The sequence below is a fragment of the Leptopilina heterotoma genome, unplaced genomic scaffold, assembly GCF_015476425.1.
Source record: "Leptopilina heterotoma isolate Lh14 unplaced genomic scaffold, ASM1547642v1 Lhet_177, whole genome shotgun sequence".
Taxonomy (NCBI): Eukaryota; Metazoa; Arthropoda; class Insecta; order Hymenoptera; family Figitidae; genus Leptopilina; species Leptopilina heterotoma.
The window spans coordinates 2,158,588-2,184,227 of record NW_025110893.1 but is presented as its reverse complement, the minus strand read 5'-3'; the positions used below and the strand labels follow the sequence as shown (position 1 = coordinate 2,184,227).

Sequence of the window (25,640 nt, the reverse complement as noted above, 5' to 3'; positions counted from 1 at the left end):
CAATTAAAGAATTTCGTAAAAAAAATGTAACAGAACATTTTTTCCTTTATTTTCTATAAAATTTAAAAATTTTCATTTTCAAGTAATTGACAAATAGAAATGAAAAATATTTTTTTCCTTTATTTTTAAAAAACTGAATTTTATTAAAACAATTTTAATTAAGAAATAGAAATTATGTAAATTATTTCCTTATGAAAATTGGAAATTTTCTACAAAAGGTAATATTTTTTTTAGAAATTTTTTAGAAATCAAAATTTTTTAGAAAAACGTTTTTCAGAAAACAGATTTCATTAGAAATCGTTTTTTTTTAGACAAAAAGGATTAGAAAATATTTTTTAGAAAAAGTGGCCACCTACCATTTAATTGATAAAAGACAAGTAAAACCATCGATTTTTAATTCAAATAAATTTAAAAAAGAAAATTTTTTTTTTTTTTTTTATTGATGAATTATTACACAATTTAATTTATGTTCGAAAAAAAATTCATCACAAGACGAGTCAAAAGATTAATTTACATTCGAGAAATAAAAAATTCTGGTACGAAATAATTCATCACACGATTAATTTATGATTAGGAAACAAAAAAACAGAAATAATTCATCTATGACTATGTTTAGACGCATATTTATAATACACATCACACGGAAAAAAAATCCTACTGCACGTATCGCACGTATCAATGAATTCTTTTAGCATTATATAGTAAAAAAATAGAAAGAAAGAAAAAGTATGAAAAAAGAAAAAAAATTGTTCATAATCGTTTGGCTTGTCACAGTCAATATATTGACACTCGACCTGTCCTGTTATATACGATTGCAATATGCAAATGTCACACAGGCGTTTTATAAATTAGGTATTAAATTGTAAAAGGCATTGAAAAGTTAAACGTCGATGCTTTTAACATCAAGAATCGTAAAGCATTTGCTGTCGAATCAAGATTGTAGTTATCGACTGTTCACCTCTCTGTAATTAGTCACGATATTTTTAAAGAAAACACGTGGGTGGCTCAATCGGCAGACGATATGATTATCGGAGACCTTTCAGGTTATAAAGAAATATATAATGCAAGTTTTGCATTTAAACTATACGTCAACTCTCGAATGATTAAGTGTCACGATACAGATTTTTATTATCGCGATTTCTGTTTTTTTTTTTTTTTTTTTTTTTTTTTTTTCAGTGTCGATATAATATAATGTATAGCCCAAATGTGTTACAAATAATTAATGCAGGCTATTATTTATCGGTTTTTTTTTCCTCACCACACGTCATGAATATTAACCCTTTCATTATGTATTGATATACATTGGTAATACCAAATATTATCCTATCGTTATTGATACACATTAGTAATTATTATATGATGCGCCGTATCATTTGGGTGCAAAATATTCAGAGTGTTATTATTATCGTAATTATAGTAATTTGGCACTTGGCTGCAGTGTTAATGTTGAAATTTATTTTCGATTGTTAACTTCATGTACCGCTATGGTTGGGTAAGTAAAATTTTAGGAACATTTATTTTTTCATTATATTCGAGTTTAAAAGTTTATTTTTAGTTTCATTTATTGTGATGGTTCTCAACAATTACAGTTGCAATTATACCGATTATTATAATTGTTAATATTATCATTCATCCTTAATATTATTTATTAAAAAAAAAAAAAAAAAAAAAAAAAAAAATTACTATTATTTAACTGATTAACATTATTTGACAATTTAATGATTATTCATTAATATTATTCTCAAGGGACTCGAAGCAGTTAAAGAATTAAAAAATACGGACTTTCAAGACCAAAAATTAAAAATTACGAATTGTAAAATTAGGTCGAAAAGATCAATAACTTCTTTTTTAAATAAATATTCAATCATTATTATTTTTCCAGAGAAATTAAGATTTTCAAAAATTTCACATTCATTTTTACATCAATTTTTAATAGAAAATTCTACAAGATTTCAATTATTTAAATAGAAAAATAAATAATTTATTGAATAACTAAATGTTTCTTGAAATTGAATTCTCGTGAAGAATTTTATCAACGACTTTTTAAATAACTGAATTCTTTCGACGAATTTTATTCAAAATTTAAAGAATTATTACCTTTTTCGAGAAATTCCCCTTATGAAAAAAGAGTACTGGAATGAGTATTGGAAAGAGTACTGGAATGAGTATTGGGAAAAGTACTGGAATGAGTACTGGTTTGAGTATTGGTTCGAGTATTGGAAATCCAGTACTTTTTTCGCCTTATGGAAAATCTGTTACGAATAACATATGTAGCAGATATTGTGACCCATTGTTAAAATTTTAGCATTAAAGAATCTTTGGAAAATACGTGAAAAGTTTTGAGCATTAACTCTAACAGATTTCTCTCCGTACACTAATAAAAAAAATTTCAGAAATTTGGTAAAAACATTATATTGAACTTTTTTGCGGTTTATGCAATGAAATAAATTGATGTGAAGTAATTAATATAATTTATTATTAATTAAAATGAAAATAATATTTGACGAAAGTACATATAAACTGTTTTCATTTATAAATTTTACTTTCTTTTTCTTGAAGAAGCATTATTTAATTTTTTACGTAGCGCTGAGTGAAATAAAATGTGGTTATCATGCGTGTCACCAAATATTGAAAGGACATAATCTGTAAATAAAAACCATAATTAGCAAATATTTCCCAAACAGAACGTTATTTTAAAGTGATATCACAGTAATCTTAAATTTTTCGCCTTATGGTGGAAGTATTGTAATATTACATTCTTACCTAACATGCCCTTAACACGAATTGGACAAAGTTGTTTTTTTGGTACAGCATCCGTTTTCTTCTGAAAGTTTGAAACTGTTCCAGTCAAACTACTCTCTTTAAGTTCTTCTTTATCGAACACTACATTGCATATTTCCGACGTAAATTTTGATACACTCGCTCTATTACAACATGCCAATCTGTTGTAACTACACTCTCTTCCACCAATATTAATAACTTTATCCTACAAAAATTCAGTAAATTATTAGAAATATTTTTATTTAAAAAATTAAAAAATTTTAATAATAAAAAAGTGTTATAAAGTAAAAAGTAACTTTTACCATTTACAATATAAAACCAAAACTGACTGAAACTTCTACGCACTTTTATAATAAAAATTGCCAAAAATGCACAGAATTTTTCTGTTAAAAGAATAAACAATATTACATAATTTTGCAACAGATAAATTTTATTATAAAATATGACTAAAACTTACTTTGTGCTTTAGTGACGATTTTTGAGCTTTTAATATCTTTGGCTCATTTACAGCCAACGATTCTTTAGACAGCTGTTGCTCCTTTGCATCAGGAATTTTAGGTATAACTTGTAAGACACCATCAAATAATACTTCAGTAGGCAGGATTTCCGACTATAATATAAATATAATATTATTAGGACTGTTACTGTACAAATAAAATATATATAAAAATTGAACTCGACTGCGATGACATACCTTTTTATTTGAATCACGTCTTTGATCATTACCATTAGGAAACATTTTATCACCTGAAAGCTCTGTGGATGTTGTCGCTTGTGTTTTTAACTGAAACTAATAATTTTAATACCGCTGTTAGTATTGAAAGTAGTTTATTTACTATCAAATAGAATTGAAACTGCTTCGAAGAAATAAGAGTATAGCTTTTTAATGTACATAATAGCAACACACCTCATTATTCAAATTAGTAAGATCCACCGATGAATTTATTAGTACCGTGTCATAATGACCAAGGTCGGAGGATGTTGCTTCTTGTGCTATTAGTTCCGTGTCTTGGTGATAAATGACGGAAGATGTTGACGCTTGTGGTATTAGGCTCTTGAGTTTGAATTTTCTTCCTCTATAAGTTTAAATTTTTTTCTTAACAATTCTACGCTATTGTCAGAAGATTCACTAGAAGTCGACTTATCCGAATCGGAGGACAGTTCGTCATCACTTATCTGTCAAGGAAAAAAAAATTTTATTCGAATTACATTTTGGTAGATCTTTTCAAAATATGCGGAAAATTGGAAAATTCATCTAACAAGAAAAGTTAAAGAAAAAAATGAAAACTATATATCCAATTTTGACTACTCCAACTGAATTAAGATTGTATAACTTTTATATATTTTACAGGAAATCAAAAACTAGTAAATCAAATTACATTTTCCAAAATGTGTTCTAAGATTGAAAACAGCACAAATTGAATAATTTAGCTCTTTAAAATAATTTTCACTAAATAAACTATGCAAAACTGATAACTCACTGTTGTTCCTCTTGATTTAGCGACTTCCAATTTCTTAATAAAATCATCCTTTCTGATATTAGTAACTTTTTTCAAATTGACTTTTTTTCCCTTTTTTGAAATCTAAAATTAATTAAATATGTTAATTTGATCAATATTTGAATTTCTAGTGGAAAATTTATATTTTACAAACCTCTTTATTTCTTTTCATTCCTTGTTCATTTTTTTTACCACTGTGTACATTTCTGTTTTTTAGAAGTTTTCTTGTGCTTTTTGTTGAATCGAGAACATTCAAGTCTACGAGCGTTTTTGCTTTCTCGCACATTTCAGTCCAACCTAAAATTTGAAATAAAAATGTATTACAAAAAGAAAAATATTTCATTCTCATGTTTACAGGGTTATTTTTATTCAAGTTCTAAGATACTATTAAATATTATCAAAATAGTCATTTCTACAAGAATATTAATATAATCATTACTTATTTAGATATTTTTAAAAAGAACTATGTTATGAAATATCATTTTCAGTTCTGTAAATTTACACGATTGTGTATTTCTAACCTCAAAATAATTATTATCTTACTGAATGCAGTAAAATTACATAATTATTTAAAAAATTTCATTACAGAACCGTGTAATTTTACAATTTCAACTGCAAAATTCAATACCTCTCTTCTACAGCGTATATATAAAAAAAATGTTTTGTTGTCTGAAATACTTATTAAATTTCAAAAAAGAAAAGTCATTTTTACTACTATTTAGTTAAAATATTTTTACTTACTGCCCGCAGCAAGAATTATAGCAACACATTTTTTCCAATTACACGATTCAACTTTTTTCTTCATTTTAGACGCTGGCTCAATATCACAATCAGGCCATTTAATTAAGGTATCAATTCCCATTTCAATTGCATGTGACAATTTCTGCTCACTTAGTGGAATAAGAATCCATTCTTGAAAACCAACTGCGATTGAACAATTTTCATTCACGAACTCTAACAACAAACACTTTGAATCATCCATCGTATTACACTATTGCCATACACTGCATGTACACCACGTGCGTTTGATTTCAAATTTTCACATTTATGACTGCACATGCGTTGTATCTCTCTGCGCAGTGCGCATTAATGCGTATGTTAGTTATTATTGTGTTAGTATTAAACACTGACACAGTTTGTATGCGCGCGCCGAATGTTTTTACCTGGCTAATGACTGTTATAATTAGCAGTCGAATATTTTTGAAAATATTGAAATGTGATTTAGTGAAAAAAGTTATCAAGTCACAAATTATAAAATTCATTTAATTTTTTGATGTTGTCAACACATTAGAACTTTTCTATATAAAACAGTAAGTAATTTATTTCTATTTTTAATAATCCACCTGGGATTCCTAACCTCACTTCATGCATGCAATTCGTATAACTATAATAATAGTTATATTTCAATAATATAGTAATTCCAATGAAATGGTTAACAGAGAATGGATGAAGATGGATATAAACGATATTTACGTGAAGACACGGGGACAATACCAAAATCAACACAACGTTCGAGAGAAAAAATTTTGGTTGCACGTGCAGAGCACACACGTACTTTGCAAGCTAATTATCAAGAAATATCAAGCAATTCTAGTGAAAGTGAGGTAATGTATTTAATATATATGAGGTAATATATTTATTATTACATGAATATATTAAATTTTTTTATTATAATAATTATTAAAATTTTAAAAATGCACATCGAAAAAAATTTACTGTGATAATGAGACATTTTTTAAATATAAATAATATGCAGAACTTGAGCATTTTTGAGGGTCTCGATCAAAGCACCGGTTATAATTATTTGACGTTACAATTAGTTGGCCATTGAGTCGAAAACTTTTTTTCAATGTTCGATTGATAAGGCAAACGAAAATGAATTATAATAAAAATTGAAAAAGTTATTAATTATTTTCTAAACTGATACAAAATGATTGACTTCCAAACTTCCATCGCTTCATTTATCTGAAAAATTTTTACCACAAATGAAACAATTTTTCTCAAAGAGAAAAAAGATGCATAATTAAATATTCTATGGAAATATGCTTTTTAAAAAATTGAAATTAAAGAAAAGAATTTTTTCAACCCAGAGGCAAACTAATTCTATCGTGAAAGAATTATAGCCGGTTTTTCGATCGGGGACCTTAAAAAATATGTCTTTTAAGTTGTGTGATAATTTTTCATATTTTAACAAGAAAAATATTTATATAATTATTTTATAATCTGAACTTTTAATGTCTTCTAAAAAAATATTTTTTGAGTACTGAATGTTTATACCATTTTTTTATTATGAACTAGAGCTACAAATGCACTCTCATCTTATCTGGATATTATTTATTTCTTTGTTTAAAATTTAATACTTTCAACAGGAGGAGAGCAGTAATAATGGTGACTTTTCACATTTGGAAAAAAATGAAAGCTATTTGCATGCAATGGAAGAGGATATTAATTTTCCAGAACAAATGGAAGAGGAAAATAGCAGCATTGAACAACGAATGGAGGAAGAATCTTCAGACGAAAATAAAAATATTTCTAACGTTTCTGAAGAACGTGATGAATTAGAAACAGAAGATCTGCAAGCTGATAATGAATCAAAAGATAGTGAATCTGGTGGTTCCGAAAGTTCATTTACAGAAGAAATGGAGAGCGATATCTCTGATTCTGAAGATGATGAAATGTTTTCTGTGTATAATAGTGAGAATGATTTTAACGACTCGGAAGGAAGTCTTAATATAGATGTCCAGGTATGCTAAAAATATATGTAAAATTGTCAACTTTCTTATATACACTTGAAAGAATATTCAGGTTTTAAAATAATATATAATGTATTTTTTTATAGGAAAGAAATGTGATTCATGATAACTGCGACCTCACATATGAAGAATCTCATCTATTAATTTTGGCACAAGCTCTTCGTAATAATTTATCGGATGTTGCTTTAGAAAGTTCTATTAACCTAGTAGATTGTCACCTACCATACGCCGTACATCGCAGCAAGTACAATTTTTTGAAATCTTGTCCTGAGCCAAACGTGATTACATACTATTATTGTCCACAATGTTCAATCACTATTAATTTTGAAAATATAAATCGAGCAGAATGCGATGGATGCGGAGTACAGCACAATAAGTCAACTTTAAAAAAAGATATGAATTATTTTTTTTACTTACCTTTGGAGCCGCAGTTAAAGCGTTTACTTAATAGCAAGCATTTTCTAAATTTTCGAAAAGAGTGCAACGAAAGTGATGTTATAAAAGGTAAAGAATATCGTCGATTAGTTGAAAAAAAACGTTATTTCTGAAAATGATATAACTATTCAATGGAATAGTGATGGAGTAAGTGTCTCTAAATCTTCGATCAAATCTATTTGGCCAATTTTGGTTATGGTCAATGAATTGCCTTACCGATTGCGAAAAAATAATATGCTTCTGTGCGGATTATGGTTTGGCACAAAACCGCAAATGAACCTTTTTCTCCGACCATTTGTAGATGAGCTTATTGAATTGCATGATAATGGTTTTAAATCGACGACATTTGTTTGTAAAGATCCTGTAGTAATAAAAGTGCATACTCTTCTTTCTCCAGTAGATTCAAGCGCGCGCTCAAAAATACTAAATTACATGCAATATAATGGAGAGTTCGGCTGCCCTTATTGTCTTAAGAAGGGTGAAAGAATACCTGTAGGAGCTGGATATGCACGTGTTTTTTGCGGATGTATTGAAAAATTGCGAACATTAGCCCAACACAATAAAGATGCTAAAAAAGCAGATGGGAAGGTGCCAGTTCGAGGTGTAAAAGGGTACTGTGTTGTTAGCCTTATACCTTTGTTTAACGTTGTTAAATGTTTTCCACCAGAATATCTACATTCTGTATTAGAAGGAGTTACCAAATTAATTGTAAGCACTCTATTTAATTCTGCGAATTTTAAGGAGGAATGGTATTTGGGCAAAAAAATTAAAGACATTGATGATAAATTAACTAACACAAAGCCTCCATCTGAGATTACAAGAACACCACGTTCCTTAAATCACCTTGACAAATGGAAAGGTTCGGAATGGAAAAGTTTCCTTTTATATTACTCATTGGTATGTTTTGAGAATTATTTACCTGCTAAGTATTTAAAACATTGGTTTCTTTTTGTTTATTCAATTACAATTTTTTCCAAACAAGAAATAAATGAAATTGAATATACAAAAGCTAGTGAAGCACTCAAAAAATTTGTTTTGGAAATAGAGAATCTGTACGGGAAAGAATATATGAAATTCAACGTTCATATTTTACTGCATATTCCACCAGCTGTACGGAGTTTTGGTGCTCTTTGGGCGTGGTCAACATTCCCTTTTGAACATTATAACGGAGTTTTGAAAAAATTATTTCATGGTACTCAGTACATTCCGGAACAAATTTGTAAGTTCTATACAAGACTCTCCTTCATAAACTCATCATCAGACATTTTTTCTAGAGAAGATTGTAACAAGAGAGGCAAAAAGTTATTTCGTTCATTGATGAAAGAGTGTGGCGTTAAGAGGTGTATTCAATACGATGATTTCTTAAGAATATTTGGTGCTTCAAAAGATTTAAGTTTAACTTTAATTGAAAAAATCGTTATTGAAGAAACTCTTCAAGAAACAATTGAAGTAAAAGCTCAATCATTTGAACGTTTTATTTTTAAACATGTGTTATATCATTCTTTCAATAGTCGTAGAGTAATTAAAAGAAATAATGGGACAATTGAAACAGACGATGGACGATTTATGATTATTTCTCACCTTCTCATAGTAAAACTCGCTCGAAATGGGGAAAATAGACATATTCTTTTGGGAAACGAATTACAAAAAGAAAATAGAATTTTGTGCTTCAATGGAAACTTTTCTTCCAATGACTTTTCGTATATTGTAAAAAAAACAAATAATATCATTTCCTGTTCTCTTTCATCAATTAAAAAAAAATGTGTAAATGTACAAATGACCGAAACCATGAGTAGCATCGTACCACTTGTAAACCACATTGAAACCGATTGAAATAAAAATATAATTATACAAGATTAACGAACGATATTGTTAATGCCAGTCTTAATTTAAGCTCAGCTTGTGTGAAAATAAGAATAAGAAATCTGAATTTACAGATTATGTGTTATAAAGGCGAAAAAAGTACTGGATTTCCAATACTCGAACCAATACTCAAACCAGTACTCATTCCAGTACTTTTCCCAATACTCATTCCAGTACTCTTTCCAATACTCATTCCAGTACTCTTTTTTCATAAGGGTCGATTAAAATTGTATTAAAAATTTTTGAATAATTGAAATTCTACATTGAATTTCATTATTTATGAAAATAATTGAATTCTTGCGAAGAATTTTATTAAAATTTTCAAAAATAATTAAATTCTTGTAAAAAATTAACAGGATCTCAATTTATTTTTTTTTAAATTTTAATAAAATTTTTCGCATAAATTAAAAATAACAAAATTCTTAGCAGATATTCAATTACTTTAAGAAATTTTAATAAAAATTTTTCGCAAGAATTTAAATATTTTCGTAAAATAATAAAAATCTTTGCAGAGATTCAATTATTTTCAAAAGTCTTAATAAAATTTTTCCCAAGAATTCAATTATTTTCAAAAATATCAGAATTTTAGCAGACATTCAAACATTTTAAAAAGTTTTGATAAAATTTTTTGTGGTAGAAATTCAATTATTTTTAAGACAATTTTAAAAAATGTCTCGATAAAATTCAATTATTTTTAAAATTTTAATGAAATTCTTCGAAGGAATTCAATTATTATAATCTAAGATTTTAACTGAAATCTACATTTAAAACAATGTTTATAAGAAAATTCAACCAGAATTCAATTATTTAAATACAAAAATAAATAATTTATTGAATAATTGAATGTTTCTTGGAATTCAATTCCTATTAAAAATTTTATTAACATATTTTTAAATAATTAAATTCTTTGGATGAAGTTTTATAAAATTTTTAAAAATTTTTTCGATGAATTTGATTAAAATTCTATTGAAAATAATTGAATTCCTAAAAAGAATTTTATTATTTGCGAAAATAATTGAATCCCCGTAAAAATTTTATTATTTATGAAAATAGTTGAATGATTGCGAAGAAATTTATAAAAAAAATTGGTTATTAATGAAATTCTTGTGAAATTTTTATTATTTTTTGAAAATAATTAAAAATTTTTGTAGAATTTTATTAAATTTTTTTTTTGAATAATTAAATTTATTCTTCTGGTAAATTTTATGAAAATAGTAAATATTGAACAATATTTAATTATTGAGAAGAATATTATTACTTTTAAAAATAATTGAAATTTTGTAATGGATTTTATTAAAATTTTTGAAAATAATTGAATATTTGCGAAGAATTTTATTAAAATTCTCTTAAGTAATTGATTTTATGTAAAGTATTTTTTTATATTTATGAAAATAATTGAATTCCATTGAAGAAATTTTTACTTATGAGAATAATTGAATTCTTTCAAATTGTTTTCGACAAATCTAATTTTATTATTTTTAAAGATTTTTCAAGATATGTAATTGAAATTTTGACGAAAAGCATTGGAAATAACTGAATTCCCGCGAAAAATTTTGTAAAAATTCTTTTAAATAATTAATTTTTTTTTAAAATTGGAAGAAAATTGTATTGAAAATAATTGAAATTCTGCAAGGAGTTTTATTATTTAAAAAATTGTTGAACTACATAATTAAATTTCTGCGAAGAATTTTATTAATTTTGAAAATAATTCAATTCTAGGAACGAATTTTATTACTTATGAAATTAATTGAATCCCTGTAGAATTTTTTTTTATGAAAATAATTGAATTATTGTGAAGAAATTTATAGCAAATTAGTAAATAATTGAATTTCTGTGAAATTTTTATTTTTTGCGAAAATAATTAAATGTTTACTGCAGAATTTTATTAAAATTTCTTTAAATTTTTGAATATAATTAACTTTTTGCGAAGAATTTTATTACTTTTAAAAATAATTAAATTCCTGCAACAAATTTTATTATTTATGAAAATAATTGAATCCTTGTCAAAAATTTTATTTTTCCATGAAAATAATTGAATTCTTGCAACGAATTTTATTATTTATGAAATTAATTGAATCCCTGTAGGATTTTTTTTATGAACATAATTGAATTATTGCTAAGAAATTTATATAAAATTAGTAAATAATTGAATTCCTGTGAAATTTTTATTTTTTATGAAAATAATTAAATGTTTACTTAAAATGTTATTAAAAATTTTTAAAATTTTTAAACATAATTGAATTTCTGCGAAGAATTTTATTAATTTTAAAAATAATTGAATTCCTGCAACAAATTTTATTATTTATGAAAATAATTGAATGTTTACTTAGAATTTTATTAAAAATTCAAAAACTTTTTCAACATAATTGAATTTCTGCGGTAAATTTTATTATTTTTGGAAATAATCGAATTTTTGCAACTAATTTTATTTTTGAGAATAATTGAATCTTATTGTAAAAAATTTTATTTTTTATGAAAATAATTGAATTATTGCGAAGAAATGTATAAAAAAAAATTTGCAAATAATTGAATTCTTGTGAAATTTTTATTATTTATGAAAATAATTGTTTGCGTAAAATTTAATTAAAAGTTTTTGTTAATAATTCATTTTTTGTGGAAAATTTTATTAAAATAGTAAATATTGAAGTAAAATTTGAAATAATGAGTAAAATTTTTGAAAATAAAAATTGAAATTTTGCCAAGAATTTTATTACCTACAATTTTTGTAAATAATTGATTTTCAGAAAAGAAGTTTTTTATTTATAAAGATAATTGTAATTTTGCCAAGAATTTTATTAAAATTTTTAAAAACAATTGAATTTCTGCGAAGAATTTTATTATTTTTGAAAATGATTAAATTTCTCCATTCATTTGTAACTTCTTCAAAATTCAATTTTTTTAGTGTTTTTAATTAAAATTCTTCTATATATATATTCATTATTTTCAACAATTAATTAAATACGTTAAAGAATTTTACTAATTTTAAGAAGAATTTGGTTTATTAAAATTTTTCATAAATTTAAGTTTATTTACTTCAATAGAACATGTTGTTTAATTGAAATAAATATTTACTTGCAGGAATAAAAATTGTTTCTTAATAATTGAATTTTTTTTGGGAAATTTTTTTTTCATTGAAATCGTAGTTTCTGAAAATAATTGAATTTCAAAAATTTTTTAATAATAATTGAATAGTTTGGTATTTAGAGATTTAGAGAGTTCGAGCGTAGAAAAATTCTAGTAAAAAATAGTAAAAATTGACAGAAAACCGACGTTCCATTTAGTTAAAATTTTTACTTTCTGCAAATAGTAAAAGTTATCTTTCTATTTTTTTTCATATCTACTACAGCAATCGTAACTATACTAACTTTTATCAAAATAATACTAAACAGTGAAAGCAACGTAAATTCCGAATAAAACAATCATCTCCTAATCTCCTCCATTACTAATAATACAAAATGATGTTAATTGCCGGGAAGTAAATCGAAATTAATCCAAGAAAAGAAAATTAATAGCATTCGAATGTAATTAATTCTATATATTTATCAATTAATATTAATTGCATATAAAGAGAAGAATATAATGAAGCGATATAAAGTACTTTAAAGTGAGATAACGCGCAAATTCAAAGAAAGAGTAAAAGCAAAGAAAAAGAAAAAGAAGGAGAAGGAGAATGAAAACAGTAAAATTAGATTAAATGTGCAATCGAAATAATAATAAAGAGTTAAAAGGAATTGAAACAATTAAGTGAATGGATTCTATGGCGATTTCTATATACCTAATGTACAAATAGGTATTTGCTGAAAATTGAGAGAGTAAAATATATAACGCAATAATAAACTAAAAAGATTTCATCTCTCATTGGATGTTCGATTGAATATTTTGCCCACGATATTATATAATTATTTTCTGGATTATTTATTTATTGCGAGTACATGCATCTTGTGAAAGAGCATATAGACATTTTCCTGATTCCTTGGGCCCCGACCTACCGTAATACATGATCTCCTTATGCGGTGTACGTTTGATCTTCTGATAACTTCAACGTCAGTAGGAATAATATATCGTCTTATCTCGGTTCAACTCCTCGCGGAAGTCAAGTAATTTGCATGCCCGTATTTAGACGATCAGATTTTTTTTAGTCTCCTCCCTCTTTTATTTACGAAAAAAAGAAGAAAACTCCTCTGAAAGACACTTTTTGATGCTCAAAAATCAGACAGAAGGAATTTCATTCTGTCTGACCGCAGTTTAAAGTTAGTTTCTGTGTATGATTTTTTTTATTTAGAAAATATTGTTTGACAAATTGAAAATATGCAAGTATTTTTTAAGATTTATAACAAAATATAAAATAATATTTTAAATTAGAAAATTAAAAAATTTTTAAAAAATTATAAATAAATAAATTTTGTTTCTTATATGCTTTTTTATAATAAATTTGGTATGACTAATCTAAATTATGCCAATTTTTTTCCTTTTTATTTATAAAAAATAGAAAATTGTTAATTGTTAAAAAATTATGATTAAGAAATAGGAAATATATCCATTTTATGCATAATTTTTATTTCTCAATAACAATATTGTTCACAAACTGATTCTTTTCTTTTGGGAAAAAAAACATTTCTATTTCTTAATTACAATTGCTTTAATAAAATTTAAAGTTTTTAAAAAAATAAAGGAAAAAAATGTTTATAAATTCTATTTGTCAATTAGAAAATTTAATTGAAAATGAAATTGAAAATTTTTAAACTTTTAGAAAATAAAGGAAAAAATTTTACTTAAAAAAATGTTCTGGTAAATTTATTTACGAATTTCTTTAAATTTAAAATTATACGAAAACATCAATAACTTCTTTTTTAAATAAATATTCAATTTTATTATTATTTTTCCACAAAAATTAAAATTCTTCAAAACATTCAAATTCAAATTTTTTTTTTGAAATTAAACAGCTTATAAAAGTATAATCATTATTTTATATTAAGAATATTGTTACTGTACCTTTTTCAAAATTATTTTTATCATTTCAAATACAATTATTATTTTCTAGAATTTTTAACTAAAATTCTTTTCTAAATCAACTATTTTTAATAATTTTTGAAAAAGTTCTTTGAGAATTTGCAAATACATTTGTTTAAAATTCAATTTTACGAAATTTCAATTATTAGAAAATTCTTCAATGAAATACACTGTTAAAAAAAATTTGGAAATTTTCCCAAAAAAATTTAGGAGGCAAATTCCACTAATTATTTAGAAAAATTTAATAACATAAATAAAGGAATTATTCTAAAAAATTATAAAAAAAACTTCCTATGAATTTTGAAACATTCTCATAAAAAAGTGTAGAAAAAATCTCAAAAATTTGTAAAAATTCTATTAAATGTTTAGGAAAATTTCTGAGAATTTGGAAAAATTCCCATATTTGGAAAAATTTCCATGTAACTTCCATTAAACTTCAAATTATTTAAAAAAACGAAAATAAACTTTTTCAAAAAATTTAATTCTTCAAAATTGCAAGTTAAAAGTATAAAAAATTCAAATTTTCAAATATTTTGATTTTAAACATTTTCAAAATTATTTAAATACAAAAGTAAATAGTTTATTGAATAATTGAATGTTTTTTTTGAATTTAATTTTTATATAGAATTTTATCAACAAATTTTTAAATAATTGAATTCTTTTGACGAATTTTAATCTAATTTTTAAGAATAATTACATATTTCGAAGAATTCGATTCAAATTGTTCTAAAAATAATTAAAATTCTGCGATGAGCTTTATTATTTACAAAAAGAATTGAATTCCTAAAACAAATTTATTATTTATAAAAATAATTGAATTCATAAAAAAAATGTATTATTTATGAAATTAATTGAATTATTGTGAAGAAATTTATTAAAAATTTGTTAATAATTGAATTCCTGTGAAATTTTTATTATTTATGAAAATAATTTAATGTTTGCGTAGAATTTTAATAAAATTTTTGAAAATAATTAAATTTCACAGAAGAATTTTTCATTCATGAGAATAATTGAATTCTCACAAATTATTTTTGACGAATTTAATAAAAATTTTTATTCAATGATTGAATTATTAAAAGGAAATTTATTATTTATGAAAATAATTGAATTATTGCGAAGAAATTTATAAAAAAATCAATAAATAATTGAATTACTAGGAAATTATTTTTTTTTGGTGAAAATAATTAAATATTTATTTAGAATTTTATTAAAATTTCTTTAAATTTTTCAACATAATTGAATTTCTGCTAAGCTTTTTATTACTTTTGAAAATAATTGAATTCTTGCAACGAATTTTATTATTTATGAAATTAATTGAATTATTTTGAAGAAATTTATAAAAAAAAATTTAAATAATTGATTTCCTGTGCAATTTTTATTATTTATGAAAACAATTAAATGTTTGAGTACAATTTTATTAAAAATTTTTTTAAATAATTGAATAATTGAAATCTTGCCAAAAATTTTACTAAAAATTTCAAAAATAATTGAATTTCAAAGAAGAATTTTATTAAAATTTTTAAAAATAATTAAATTCCTAAAAATAATTTTATTATTTAGAAGAATAATTGAAATCTTGGCAAGAATTTAATTTAAATTTTCGAAACAATTGAATTCATTTAAAAAATTTTATTAAAATAGTAGATATTGAAAATCATTGAAATGAGAAAATTTTTTGAAAATAATTGAATTTTGGAGAAGAATTTTATTATTTATAAAGATAATTGTGATTTTAACGAGAATTTTTCTTTAAATTTTGAACATAGTTGAACTTTTGTATGAAGAATTTTATTAATTTTGAAAAGAATTGAATTTCTGCAATCATTTCTAACTTCAGTTTTATAAAATGTTTTTAACTAAAATTTTTCTATAAATCAATTATTTTTAATAATTACTTAAATTTATTGACAAATGTAACTAATTTCAAGAAGAATTTGAATTATTATCATTTTGCAAAAATGTAAGTTTTTTAAAATTCCTAATTAGATTCATTAAGAATCGAAATTTTATAAAATTTCAAATTGAGGCCTTTTGAAGTTCATTTATTTATGAATATTATAAACGCAACTCTTTTAAAATTGAATTAATTTTGAAATATGTAAGTAAAATTTTCATGAAATAATTTTTAAGTAATAATAATTTTATTCTTTATTCTTTATTTATTATTATTCTTTTATTCTTTATTTATTTGATTCTTTTATTCTTTTATCAAGAATTAGTTATTTAGAATGAAACTTATTTAAATTAAAGTTTTTTAAACAGAAATTATTGTCAGAAATATAGAAAAAATTGAAGGTTTTGTATTAGAATTCGTGGTAATTTTATAGTTTATGAGTCAAACAAAAATGACCGAAAAATTTATAATTTTTTTTTGAATTCTAAAAATTTATTTTTTTCCAGTAGTTTTAATAAAAATGTCTGACTTTTCCTTGAATCCCCTGTCTCAGAATATATGATTATTGTGGTTATAATAGTAATATGCTTCATTCCAATTTATATTTTATATTAATGAAAAAAAAATTGAATTGAAAATTTGTAAATTCTATTTTTTTTAAATTGATAATTTTATTTAAAAAACAATGTAAGAAGTTAGCCGCTCGAATTGTTGCTAGTTTGAATAATAATAGCAGACTTTAGTATTCTTCCCTCAAGGATTAGCTGGCATGTAATATTATTGTAAGTAGCTATAAGCTCGGCTATATAAGTGGAAGTATTTAAAAATGTTTCCTGCGCGCCCCAAAGTCATTCATCTCGTACAATCAACAATATATATATAGTATATATTATATGTATTTAAAAGCGATAAAAAATGTTGGATAAATCACGGGATTAATGTCGGTCTTGGAACTTGGTCAACTGGACTGTAAAAGGTACTTGGATATACGTATCCCGACCGGTTTACAATTCCAACTACACTTCTGGTTCTTATATACAGCATACGGAATCCGCGAGCGTGTGCTGTAAGTTTATTTCTTTCGTCGACGACAACTTCTATTCGATATCTCTTGCTAGGATTTATGGGAGACATTGGAGGACGAATAGAAAACTAATCATTGCATTTTTTTTTCTCTTACTCTCGTCTTAGTAAACCGATCAGAACATTCAGTGTGACAAGGGGCAAAAAAAGGAAGGGGAGAAAAAAACTCTTGCCGACTTAACTAATTGATACTAAGTATGGCTTAAATTATTTGGCGGGTGTTATCTTTGAGAACATTCCTGATCGACTTCCCTTTTGGCACCGAAAACAATAATTACGATAATGAGTTCTAATTGTATGTAATTATTATAATTACATCCAGAAAAATGTTTTGAAATCAAATATAATTTTCTTGCGATAATTAAAAAAAAAATATTTATCTCAGAGCCTAAAATTATTTGTTTTGATCCATTATTCTTTTTTCAGGATGGTATCTTCAATGGTAATCACTGTTTAAATGGTAATTATCATCATCTACATATTAGCTATTACTATTCAAATGGTAAATATCATCAGTGTGGTAATTTTTACTATTTTTTTTCTAAATTATTTTCCAAAAATTATTAAATTTTGGAAATGATAAAACATCTGGTTTTTTATAAATTTGGTGTGATACACTTCAGTAATTACTAATTTGTAATTTGTTACCACCAATGACAATCGCAATTACAAAATTATTTTCTCTTCCCCCGAAAGAAACATATAACTTTAAAAATAGACAAAAAAATAGAAAAACATTTGAAATGTCAAATTCCTTGATAACACTTTTCTAATAAAAGATTAATTCCGATAAAGAGACTTGATATTTTACAAAGCAATTATAAAATCAGAAATTCTTAATAAATTATTTTTTCCAATATTGTCTGATGCATTTCAAAAGATCTTTCGGATTAGACATATATCATTTATATAAAAGACAGTGATATGATTTTCCATGAATCTTGCGATAAAGTAATTATTATTATGTCTTTATTTTAACATTGATGAGGGAAAGAAATTTTTTTTTTTTTTTTTTTTTGCGAAAAATTATTGGATATTGCTTGAAAATAAAATTAAAAATTAAAGATAGTTAATATTCTCTTGTATTTTATAAAGCACTTGCAATTGTAGATATACGATATGGCATTTAAATGAATTGGTTAGCACGAATTCGTTTGAATTAGTGGATTAAATATCAGTAGACTCTCACAGTTTCAGTGTGATTTTAATCGTGATAATGAGAATTCGATTTCGTCACTTTGATAATGAAGAATGATGTTCCCATCACAATAAGAATTTTTTTTTTCGTATTTCTTTATTGTTCATCAGTTCATCTCTGCTTCTTAATCTACTTTTCAACTTTTCTATTGTAATATCCAATATCATCAATAATTGCTATTGCATTGAGAAAATTTTAACTGTACTAGCATTTCAAAATTATCATTACTTTCAATATTTTTTTTTAATAATTAATTGAATCAATAACATAATTTTAATGTGTTTAATAATTTAAACTCAAAAAATTTATTTGTTTCAATTTTAATTAAATCAGGGTTGCCACGCAACCTGGAAACCTGGAAATGTCAGGGAATTTTATAAACCTTAAAAAAAACTTGGAAAAGCCAGGGAATTTTGATTAAAATCCTGAAAAATTATTGTTTTCTAAAGTTATTGTGCTTATTCTTCAAATCTAATTTTTCTTTAATTCAATTTTCTTAATTCAATTTTAAAAGAGTTGCCTTCACAATTTTTATTCGCAATAATTCAATTATTTTCATGAATAATCAAATGTTTTTTACAGAGATTCAATTATTTTCATAAATAATCAAAAACTATAGATTTACAATTATTTTTATAAATAATATGACTCATCGCAGAATTTCAATTATTTTTAATACAATTTTAATGGAATTTCTTGAAACATGTAATTATTCGTCAAAATTTTATTAAAATTCATCAAAGAAATTCAATTTCTTAAAAGAATTCAATTATTTTCAAAAATTTTAATCAAATTCTTTTTAACAATTCAATTTATTTTCAAAATAATTTTAATAAAATTCTTCGTAGAAATTTCATTAATTTCTATAATTTATAAAAATTCAATTATTTTCAAAATCTACTATTACAATAAAATTTAACAAAAGAATTCAAATTGGTATTTAAAAAGAAATATTATTCAAAAATTCGCCTGAAGAATTCAATTATTTTCAAAAGTAATAAAATTCTTCGCAAAAATTTAATTATGGTCAAAAGTTTGAAAAAATTATCGTCAAAATTTCAATTATCTTTATAAATATTAAAATTTTTCTCTAAAATTCAATTATTTTTAAAAATTTTAATGAAATTCTTTTTAACAAATTCAATTTCTTTTTCAAAAATTCTCCTCCATTCAATGATTTTCAATATCTACTATTTTAATAAAATTTTCCAAAAGAAATGAATTGTTTTAAAAATCTTTTGATAAAATTCTAAGCAAACCTCTTATTATTTCTATAAATAACAAATATTTTACAGCAATTAAATTATTTACAAATTTTTTATAAATTTTTTTGCAATAATTCCATTATTTTCAAAAATATTCTATTTATTTTCACAGAGATTCAATTATTTTTATAAATATTAAAGAACTTTTTCAAAAATTATTAAAAATAATAAATTTATGGAATGTGTTTAGTTAAAAACACGAAAAAAAATTCAATTTTGTTAAAGTTATAAATTATTGCAAAAAATCAATTATTTTCAAGAGTTATAATATTCTGCGCAAAAATTAAATATTGTTCAAAAGTAATGAAATTCTTCTTAGGGATTCAATTATTTTCACAAATAATAAAACTCATTGCTGAATTTTAATTATTTTTTACAATTTTAATCGAATTTCTCGAGAAAAGTAATTATTCTTAAAAATTTTATTAAAATTCGTTAATATAATTCAATTATTCAAGAAATTCAATTATTTTTGAAAATTGTAATAAAATTCTTTGCAACTATTCAATTATGTACATAAATAATAAAATTCATGGCAGGATTTCAATTATTTTTAATACTATTTTACAGGAATTGAACAAAAACTGTAATTACTCTTAAAAATTTAATTTCAATTCCTCGTGAAAATCAATTATTTGAAAAAAAAGGTTTTTCTAAAATTCTTTGGAAGAATTCAATTATTTGCAAAAATATTCGAATTTTTCAAAGGAATTCAATTATTTTCAAATATTTTAATAAAATTGTTCAAAACAAATCAATTATTTTAAATACAATTTTAATTCAATTTTTTTGAAATAATATATTCAATTATTCTTTTAAATTTTAATATAATTTTTCTGAAGAATACAATTATGTCAATAAATAACAACATTATTCCTGAAAATTCAATTATTTTGAGGCATTTTAATAAAATTCTTCACAAAATTCACTTATTTTTAAAAATAACAAAATTTTTCACAGAAATTCAATTATTATTAAATATTTTAATAAAATTTTTCGCAATAATACAATTATTTTCATAAATAATAAAATTCCTCTCAGGAATAAAAAAATTATTGCAAAAATTCAATTTTTTCAAGAGTCATAATATTTTTTGCAAAAATTAAATATTGTTCAAAAGTAATAAAATTCTTCTTAGGAATTCAATTATTTTCACAAATAATAAAATTCATTGTTGAATTTCAATTATTTTTAATACAATATTAATCGAATTTCTCGTAAAATGCAATTATTCTTAAAAATTTTCTTAAAATTCGTTGATAGAATTCAATTATTTGAAAATTTGTTGATAACGATTCTTTATTGAATTGTAAACAAAAGGATTTAAAAATGTTGAAAGAAATGTTTTAAAAATTATTAATAATAATTAATAATAATTAATTTACACTTTATAAAGAAGAATTTTAGTTAAAAATTTTAGAAAACAATAATTGAATTAAAATTATGGAAGTAATTTTGAATAAGTTAGAGTATATTCTTATAATATAAAATGATTTTATCAGTCGGTCATTTTTAATTATTATAAAACGAAGATATCGATCACATGGAGTTATCGATATTTTCATGTTTTATAACAATTTTTTATAAGATGTTTAATTTCAAAAAGGTTTGAATTAAAAATGTTGTTAAATATAACTGTAGTTTTAGAAATTTGGAAAAATTCCGTTTTTTAATCTGGAAAAGTCAGGGAATTTGAAATGAGCAAAAGCGTGGCAACCCTATAATTGAATCAAATAAATTTTTTTGTTTAGTGTAACAAATATAGAACTTGTAAACAAATAAAAATTCCTAAATATTTTTACAGCAAACTTTTTATTCATTATTCGTATAAAAAGTATAGTTTTTTATTCGTATAAAAATCTAGACTACCTGTAGTCTAGATCAATACACAAAGAACAGAAAATATAAAACAGAAATAAAATTCTCTCCTTCATTTTAAAAATCACATGTATTTGAAAATATAAATAACGATTAAGATGTTCAATTTTATATTCCATTCGTTTTATTTCTATAAATTTTTCTGTCGATTTCTGTTTATTGAATTTTTATTAGAATTGAAATAAGGTAAAAAAAATGTTTTATAAAGAAGGCGGAACAATAAGTTGTACAAATTTTATTGCACTATTCTTCAAGAGTAGATAAATGTCACTGACCGCGAAGAAATGGACTATAAATAAAAAAGAATATATATAGTGAGGAATATTATTAGCAATCATTAGTCTTCTGTTAAAGGAAGTTTTAGTAGAGGAAACTATCAAATTGATCATAGAATTTATAGGTAGGTTGAAGCCAGTCGAGAGAGAAAGGATATATTATATTTTGTGTGTAGGAAATTCACCAAGCAAATTTTCAACTATATACACAATTTATTTTCGACCACCGATTTTATTATTCGCAATGAAAAATGAAAACATTCAGTTTCTGGAATTGCATTATTTATGTGTTTATTACAAAAACAAGGTTCCCCTATTTTTCCTTCTTTTTGAATCAATACTCATAAATCGATAATATTTTTTTAAAAAACTAAACGCTCGAATGGATTGTGTCCCATTTAAGTATCTGTACTGAAATTTATGTCCTTGCCATGTGACGTTAACCCCAATCTTCAATTTTACTTTAGTTTTATTTATTGTTCGAGTTGAATTGCAATTTATTTGTATTTATCGCGTCTATCTAAAAGTTTGACATTATATCCACATCAGGGTTAATTGTTCATTTTTCCAACGTGCTTCCGTTTCTATTTTATATTGACTAACGAAACTTTATCTTATTTCAAATAATCCATTACCTATATCAAGAAAAAAATTGTAATTTTTTCCCGAATCTATTTTGAGTTTGGACCTAAATAATTTTCTGCAATTATTGGCCCAGGATTCTAACTGAATAAAAAAGTTATTTTTTCGGTCATCTTTAATTTATTAGAAAACATGAAGAAATCGATCACTCCGGAGCAATCGACATCTTCATGTTTTATAACAATTCTTTTATAAGTTGTTCAATTTAAATAAGATTTGAATTTGAATTTCTTACTTCCTTTGGTAAATCCTGTTCCAAAAATAAGATTAAAAATAGGAATTTTGCAAATATTTTTTTTTCTTCTTCTAAATAAAAAAGTTTGAAAACCATAAAACGGTACTGTGATCGGTGCAAAATGAAACACTTCGCGAAAGCGAGGCAAAAGTAATAAAGAAAATGTCAAACGTAAGAAACTTGAAATAACCCTAAGCACGATAGGTTATGTCAGAGAATTTAAATGTATTTAATTTTAATAAATCGCATTTGAATTGTGTCAATGAATTCTTTGCTGAGCGTGCGACTATGAAGCAGTTGTGATTCGAATGTAAAAGGCCAAGAGTGTGCGTTCATCATTCGCGATAAAATTTTTCCCTTTTCGTTTATATTGCGGTGTACAGCCGAGAGAGTTGACGGATAGGAGTAATGCTCAGAGAGCCGCACCTGAGAATTTCCAGTAAAACGACCACGCCAATTTATCCAATTGTACTTTTAGCATTTAAACATCATATTTCCTCGATTATTACATTCTATTTTTATTTTTAGCAATCACAACGATACACGACATAATAGCTATATTGATGATAAAGATGATCATGATCGATATTGTACAAAGCGTGGATCATCGATTTTATCCAATAAAATGGGTCACGACAGGTGTAAAAGTAATAATGCTACTACATTACTCATTTTCCACCACGAAGGTGTCATCGTTATATCCTGATTCATGATACATTATTTCAATGATTTATTTATTATTCTTTGACGTGTTTCGTCTATAAATAAATCAAAAGCACTTCTAATTCTAATTTATTGTTTTCTAAACATATTGCTGTGGTAGCGGAGTTTTTATGTTTTATATTTGTTGCTGAAAACTATTTCTACAAATGTTTCTTGACAATTTCAAAGATTTCTCAAGGTTACAGTGAAAAAAAATTTGTTGAATCAAATAAAAATTACTTGATTCAGATATAGTTTACTTGTCTATTATCCATTAAATAATTATTTGAACTTTGTAAATATTTACTGGACTATGCTTTTAATTAAACATATTTTATAATTAAAGTAAACTTAATTTTTATTGAATCAAACTTATTATGTAATTGATCAAAATTATTATGTTTAATTCAAAAATAATTTTTGGCCGACTTTATAACAAAGATAATTGTGTTTGATTCAAAGTAAAATCTTGACTTTTTCCCTGACCCTAAAGAATATTCTGATTCGAAAACATCAGCAACTTCTTTTTTAAATAAATATTTAATCATTAATATTTTTCCATAGAATTAAAAAAAAAAATTTCGAATTCAAACCTTTTTGAAATTTAACAGCTTAGAAGAATATTTGTTATAAAACATGAAGTTTCATGTTTTGTATTATTTCATTCATGTCTTACAATAATTAAAGATGATCGAGTGATAAAATTTTTATTTTATATTATAAAAATAATGTTACAACAACTTCTTTAAAATTATAAACATCAATTCAATTCAAATCTTCTCAGTGTATTTCAATTATTTTCATAAATAATAAAATTCTTTTTAGGTACTGAATTATTTATAAAAAATTTAATAGAATTCTTGGAGAAATTTCAATTATTTTCAATGATTGTCAATACCTAATATTTAAATAAAAGTTTCCAAAAAAAATCAATTATTTTTAAAAAATTTTAATAAAATTATATGCTAACATTCAATTATTTTGAATAATAGTAAAACTTTTTGCAATATTTCAATTATTTTTGAAATTTTTGTCAAGATTTCAATTATTTTCAATGATTTTCAATATCTACTATTTTCATAAAATATTCCGAAAGAATTCAATTATTTTCGAATTTTTTTTATAAATTTCTATGCAGTAATTCAATTATTATCATAAATAATAAAATTGTTTAAAGGAATTCAATTATTTTCAAAAATCTTAACATTCTTGAGTAAATTTCAATCATTTTCAATTATTTTCATTGTTCACTATTTTAATAAAATGTTCCAAAAGAATTCAATCATTTAAGAAAATTGTTGATGAAATTTTCGTAAACAATTAATTATTTTCATAAATAATAAAAATTCCACAGTAATTCAATTATTTACGAATTTTTTTTATAAATTTCTTCGCAGTAATTCAATTAATTTCATAAATAGTAACAATTTCACAAGAATTCAATTACTTACCAATTTTTTTTTTTTTTTTATAAATTTCTTTGCAATAATTCAATTTTTTTAGAAATAATAAAATTTCTTACATGGATTCATTTATTTTTATAAATAATTAAAGTCATCGCAGAATTTTAATTATTTTTAATATACAGTTTTAATCGAATTTCTCGAAAAATTTAATCATTCTTAAAATTTGTCAAAGAATTCAGTGATTTAAAAATTTGTTGATAAATTTGTTGATAATTCTTTATAAGAATTCAATTTTAAGAAACATTCAATTAATCAATAAATTTTTATGTTTCGTATTAAAATCTTTGAAAGTTTAAATTTTCCATACTTTCAATTAACAATTCTGTAGAATTAATTTTTTTTTTTTGAAAAAGTTTAATTGAATTTTTTTTTTTTTAGAAATTCTTTGAAGAATGAAGGAAGAATTTTTTGAAGAATTTCCTAATAATCGAAATTTTGTAAAATTGAATTGTAAATAAATGGATTTGCAAATTCTCAAAAAGAATTTATTTCAAAATTATTAAAAATAATTGATTTAAAGAAGAATTTTATTGAAAAATTTGAAAAATAATAATTGAATTGATGTTTATAATTTTAAAAAAGTTGTAGTAACATTTTTATAATATAAAAAATTTTATCACTCGATCATCTTTAGTTATTGTAAAACATGAATGAAATAATA

At 23.4% G+C, this 25,640-nt stretch overlaps 3 protein-coding genes across 5 annotated transcripts in view; 1 reads left to right on the top strand and 2 right to left on the bottom strand.

The window, feature by feature from the left end:
• LOC122499817 overlaps positions 1-25,640 on the bottom strand; it is a 124,779-nt gene that overhangs the window by 65,482 nt on the left and 33,657 nt on the right. The window lies entirely within an intron of this gene.
• Positions 3,814-5,290, bottom strand: LOC122499820. Its single transcript, XM_043608343.1, has 4 exons — positions 5,022-5,290; positions 4,435-4,577; positions 4,263-4,364; positions 3,814-3,957 (listed from the first exon to the last, which is right to left on the bottom strand). The coding sequence occupies exons 1-4, from the start codon at positions 5,260-5,262 to the stop codon at positions 3,829-3,831; spliced, it is 615 nt and encodes a 204-aa protein (XP_043464278.1). The 5' UTR covers positions 5,263-5,290; the 3' UTR covers positions 3,814-3,828.
• Positions 5,416-9,287, top strand: LOC122499818. 3 transcript variants are annotated; one of them, XR_006301383.1, is made up of 5 exons: positions 5,418-5,590; positions 5,720-5,884; positions 6,650-7,024; positions 7,120-8,365; positions 8,514-9,287. XR_006301383.1 is itself a non-coding variant. In XM_043608342.1 (4 exons), the coding sequence occupies exons 2-4, from the start codon at positions 5,723-5,725 to the stop codon at positions 7,579-7,581; spliced, it is 999 nt and encodes a 332-aa protein (XP_043464277.1). In that variant the 5' UTR covers positions 5,416-5,590; positions 5,696-5,722; the 3' UTR covers positions 7,582-9,287. The 3 variants fall into 3 exon arrangements, 2 of the variants coding, with proteins under 2 accessions (XP_043464277.1, XP_043464276.1); XM_043608342.1 differs by having other exon boundaries at positions 5,416-5,590; positions 5,696-5,884; positions 7,120-9,287; XM_043608341.1 differs by having other exon boundaries at positions 7,120-9,287.

What these genes read in the sequence shown, in the direction of transcription:
- LOC122499820 (XM_043608343.1), bottom strand. Translation starts at nt 5,262, where the DNA reads ATGGATGATTCAAAGTGTTTGTTGTTAGAGTTCGTGAATGAAAATTGT. An exon ending in TATAATTCTTGCTGCGGGCA is followed by an intron (nt 4,578 to 5,021) that starts GTAAGTAAAAAT and finishes TTCAAATTTTAG; the next exon opens with GTTGGACTGAAATGTGCGAG. An exon ending in GAATGAAAAGAAATAAAGAG is followed by an intron (nt 4,365 to 4,434) that starts GTTTGTAAAATA and finishes AATTAATTTTAG; the next exon opens with ATTTCAAAAAAGGGAAAAAA.
- LOC122499818 (XM_043608342.1), top strand. Translation starts at nt 5,723, where the DNA reads ATGGATGAAGATGGATATAAACGATATTTACGTGAAGACACGGGGACA. An exon ending in GCAATTCTAGTGAAAGTGAG is followed by an intron (nt 5,885 to 6,649) that starts GTAATGTATTTA and finishes TACTTTCAACAG; the next exon opens with GAGGAGAGCAGTAATAATGG. An exon ending in GTCTTAATATAGATGTCCAG is followed by an intron (nt 7,025 to 7,119) that starts GTATGCTAAAAA and finishes ATTTTTTTATAG; the next exon opens with GAAAGAAATGTGATTCATGA.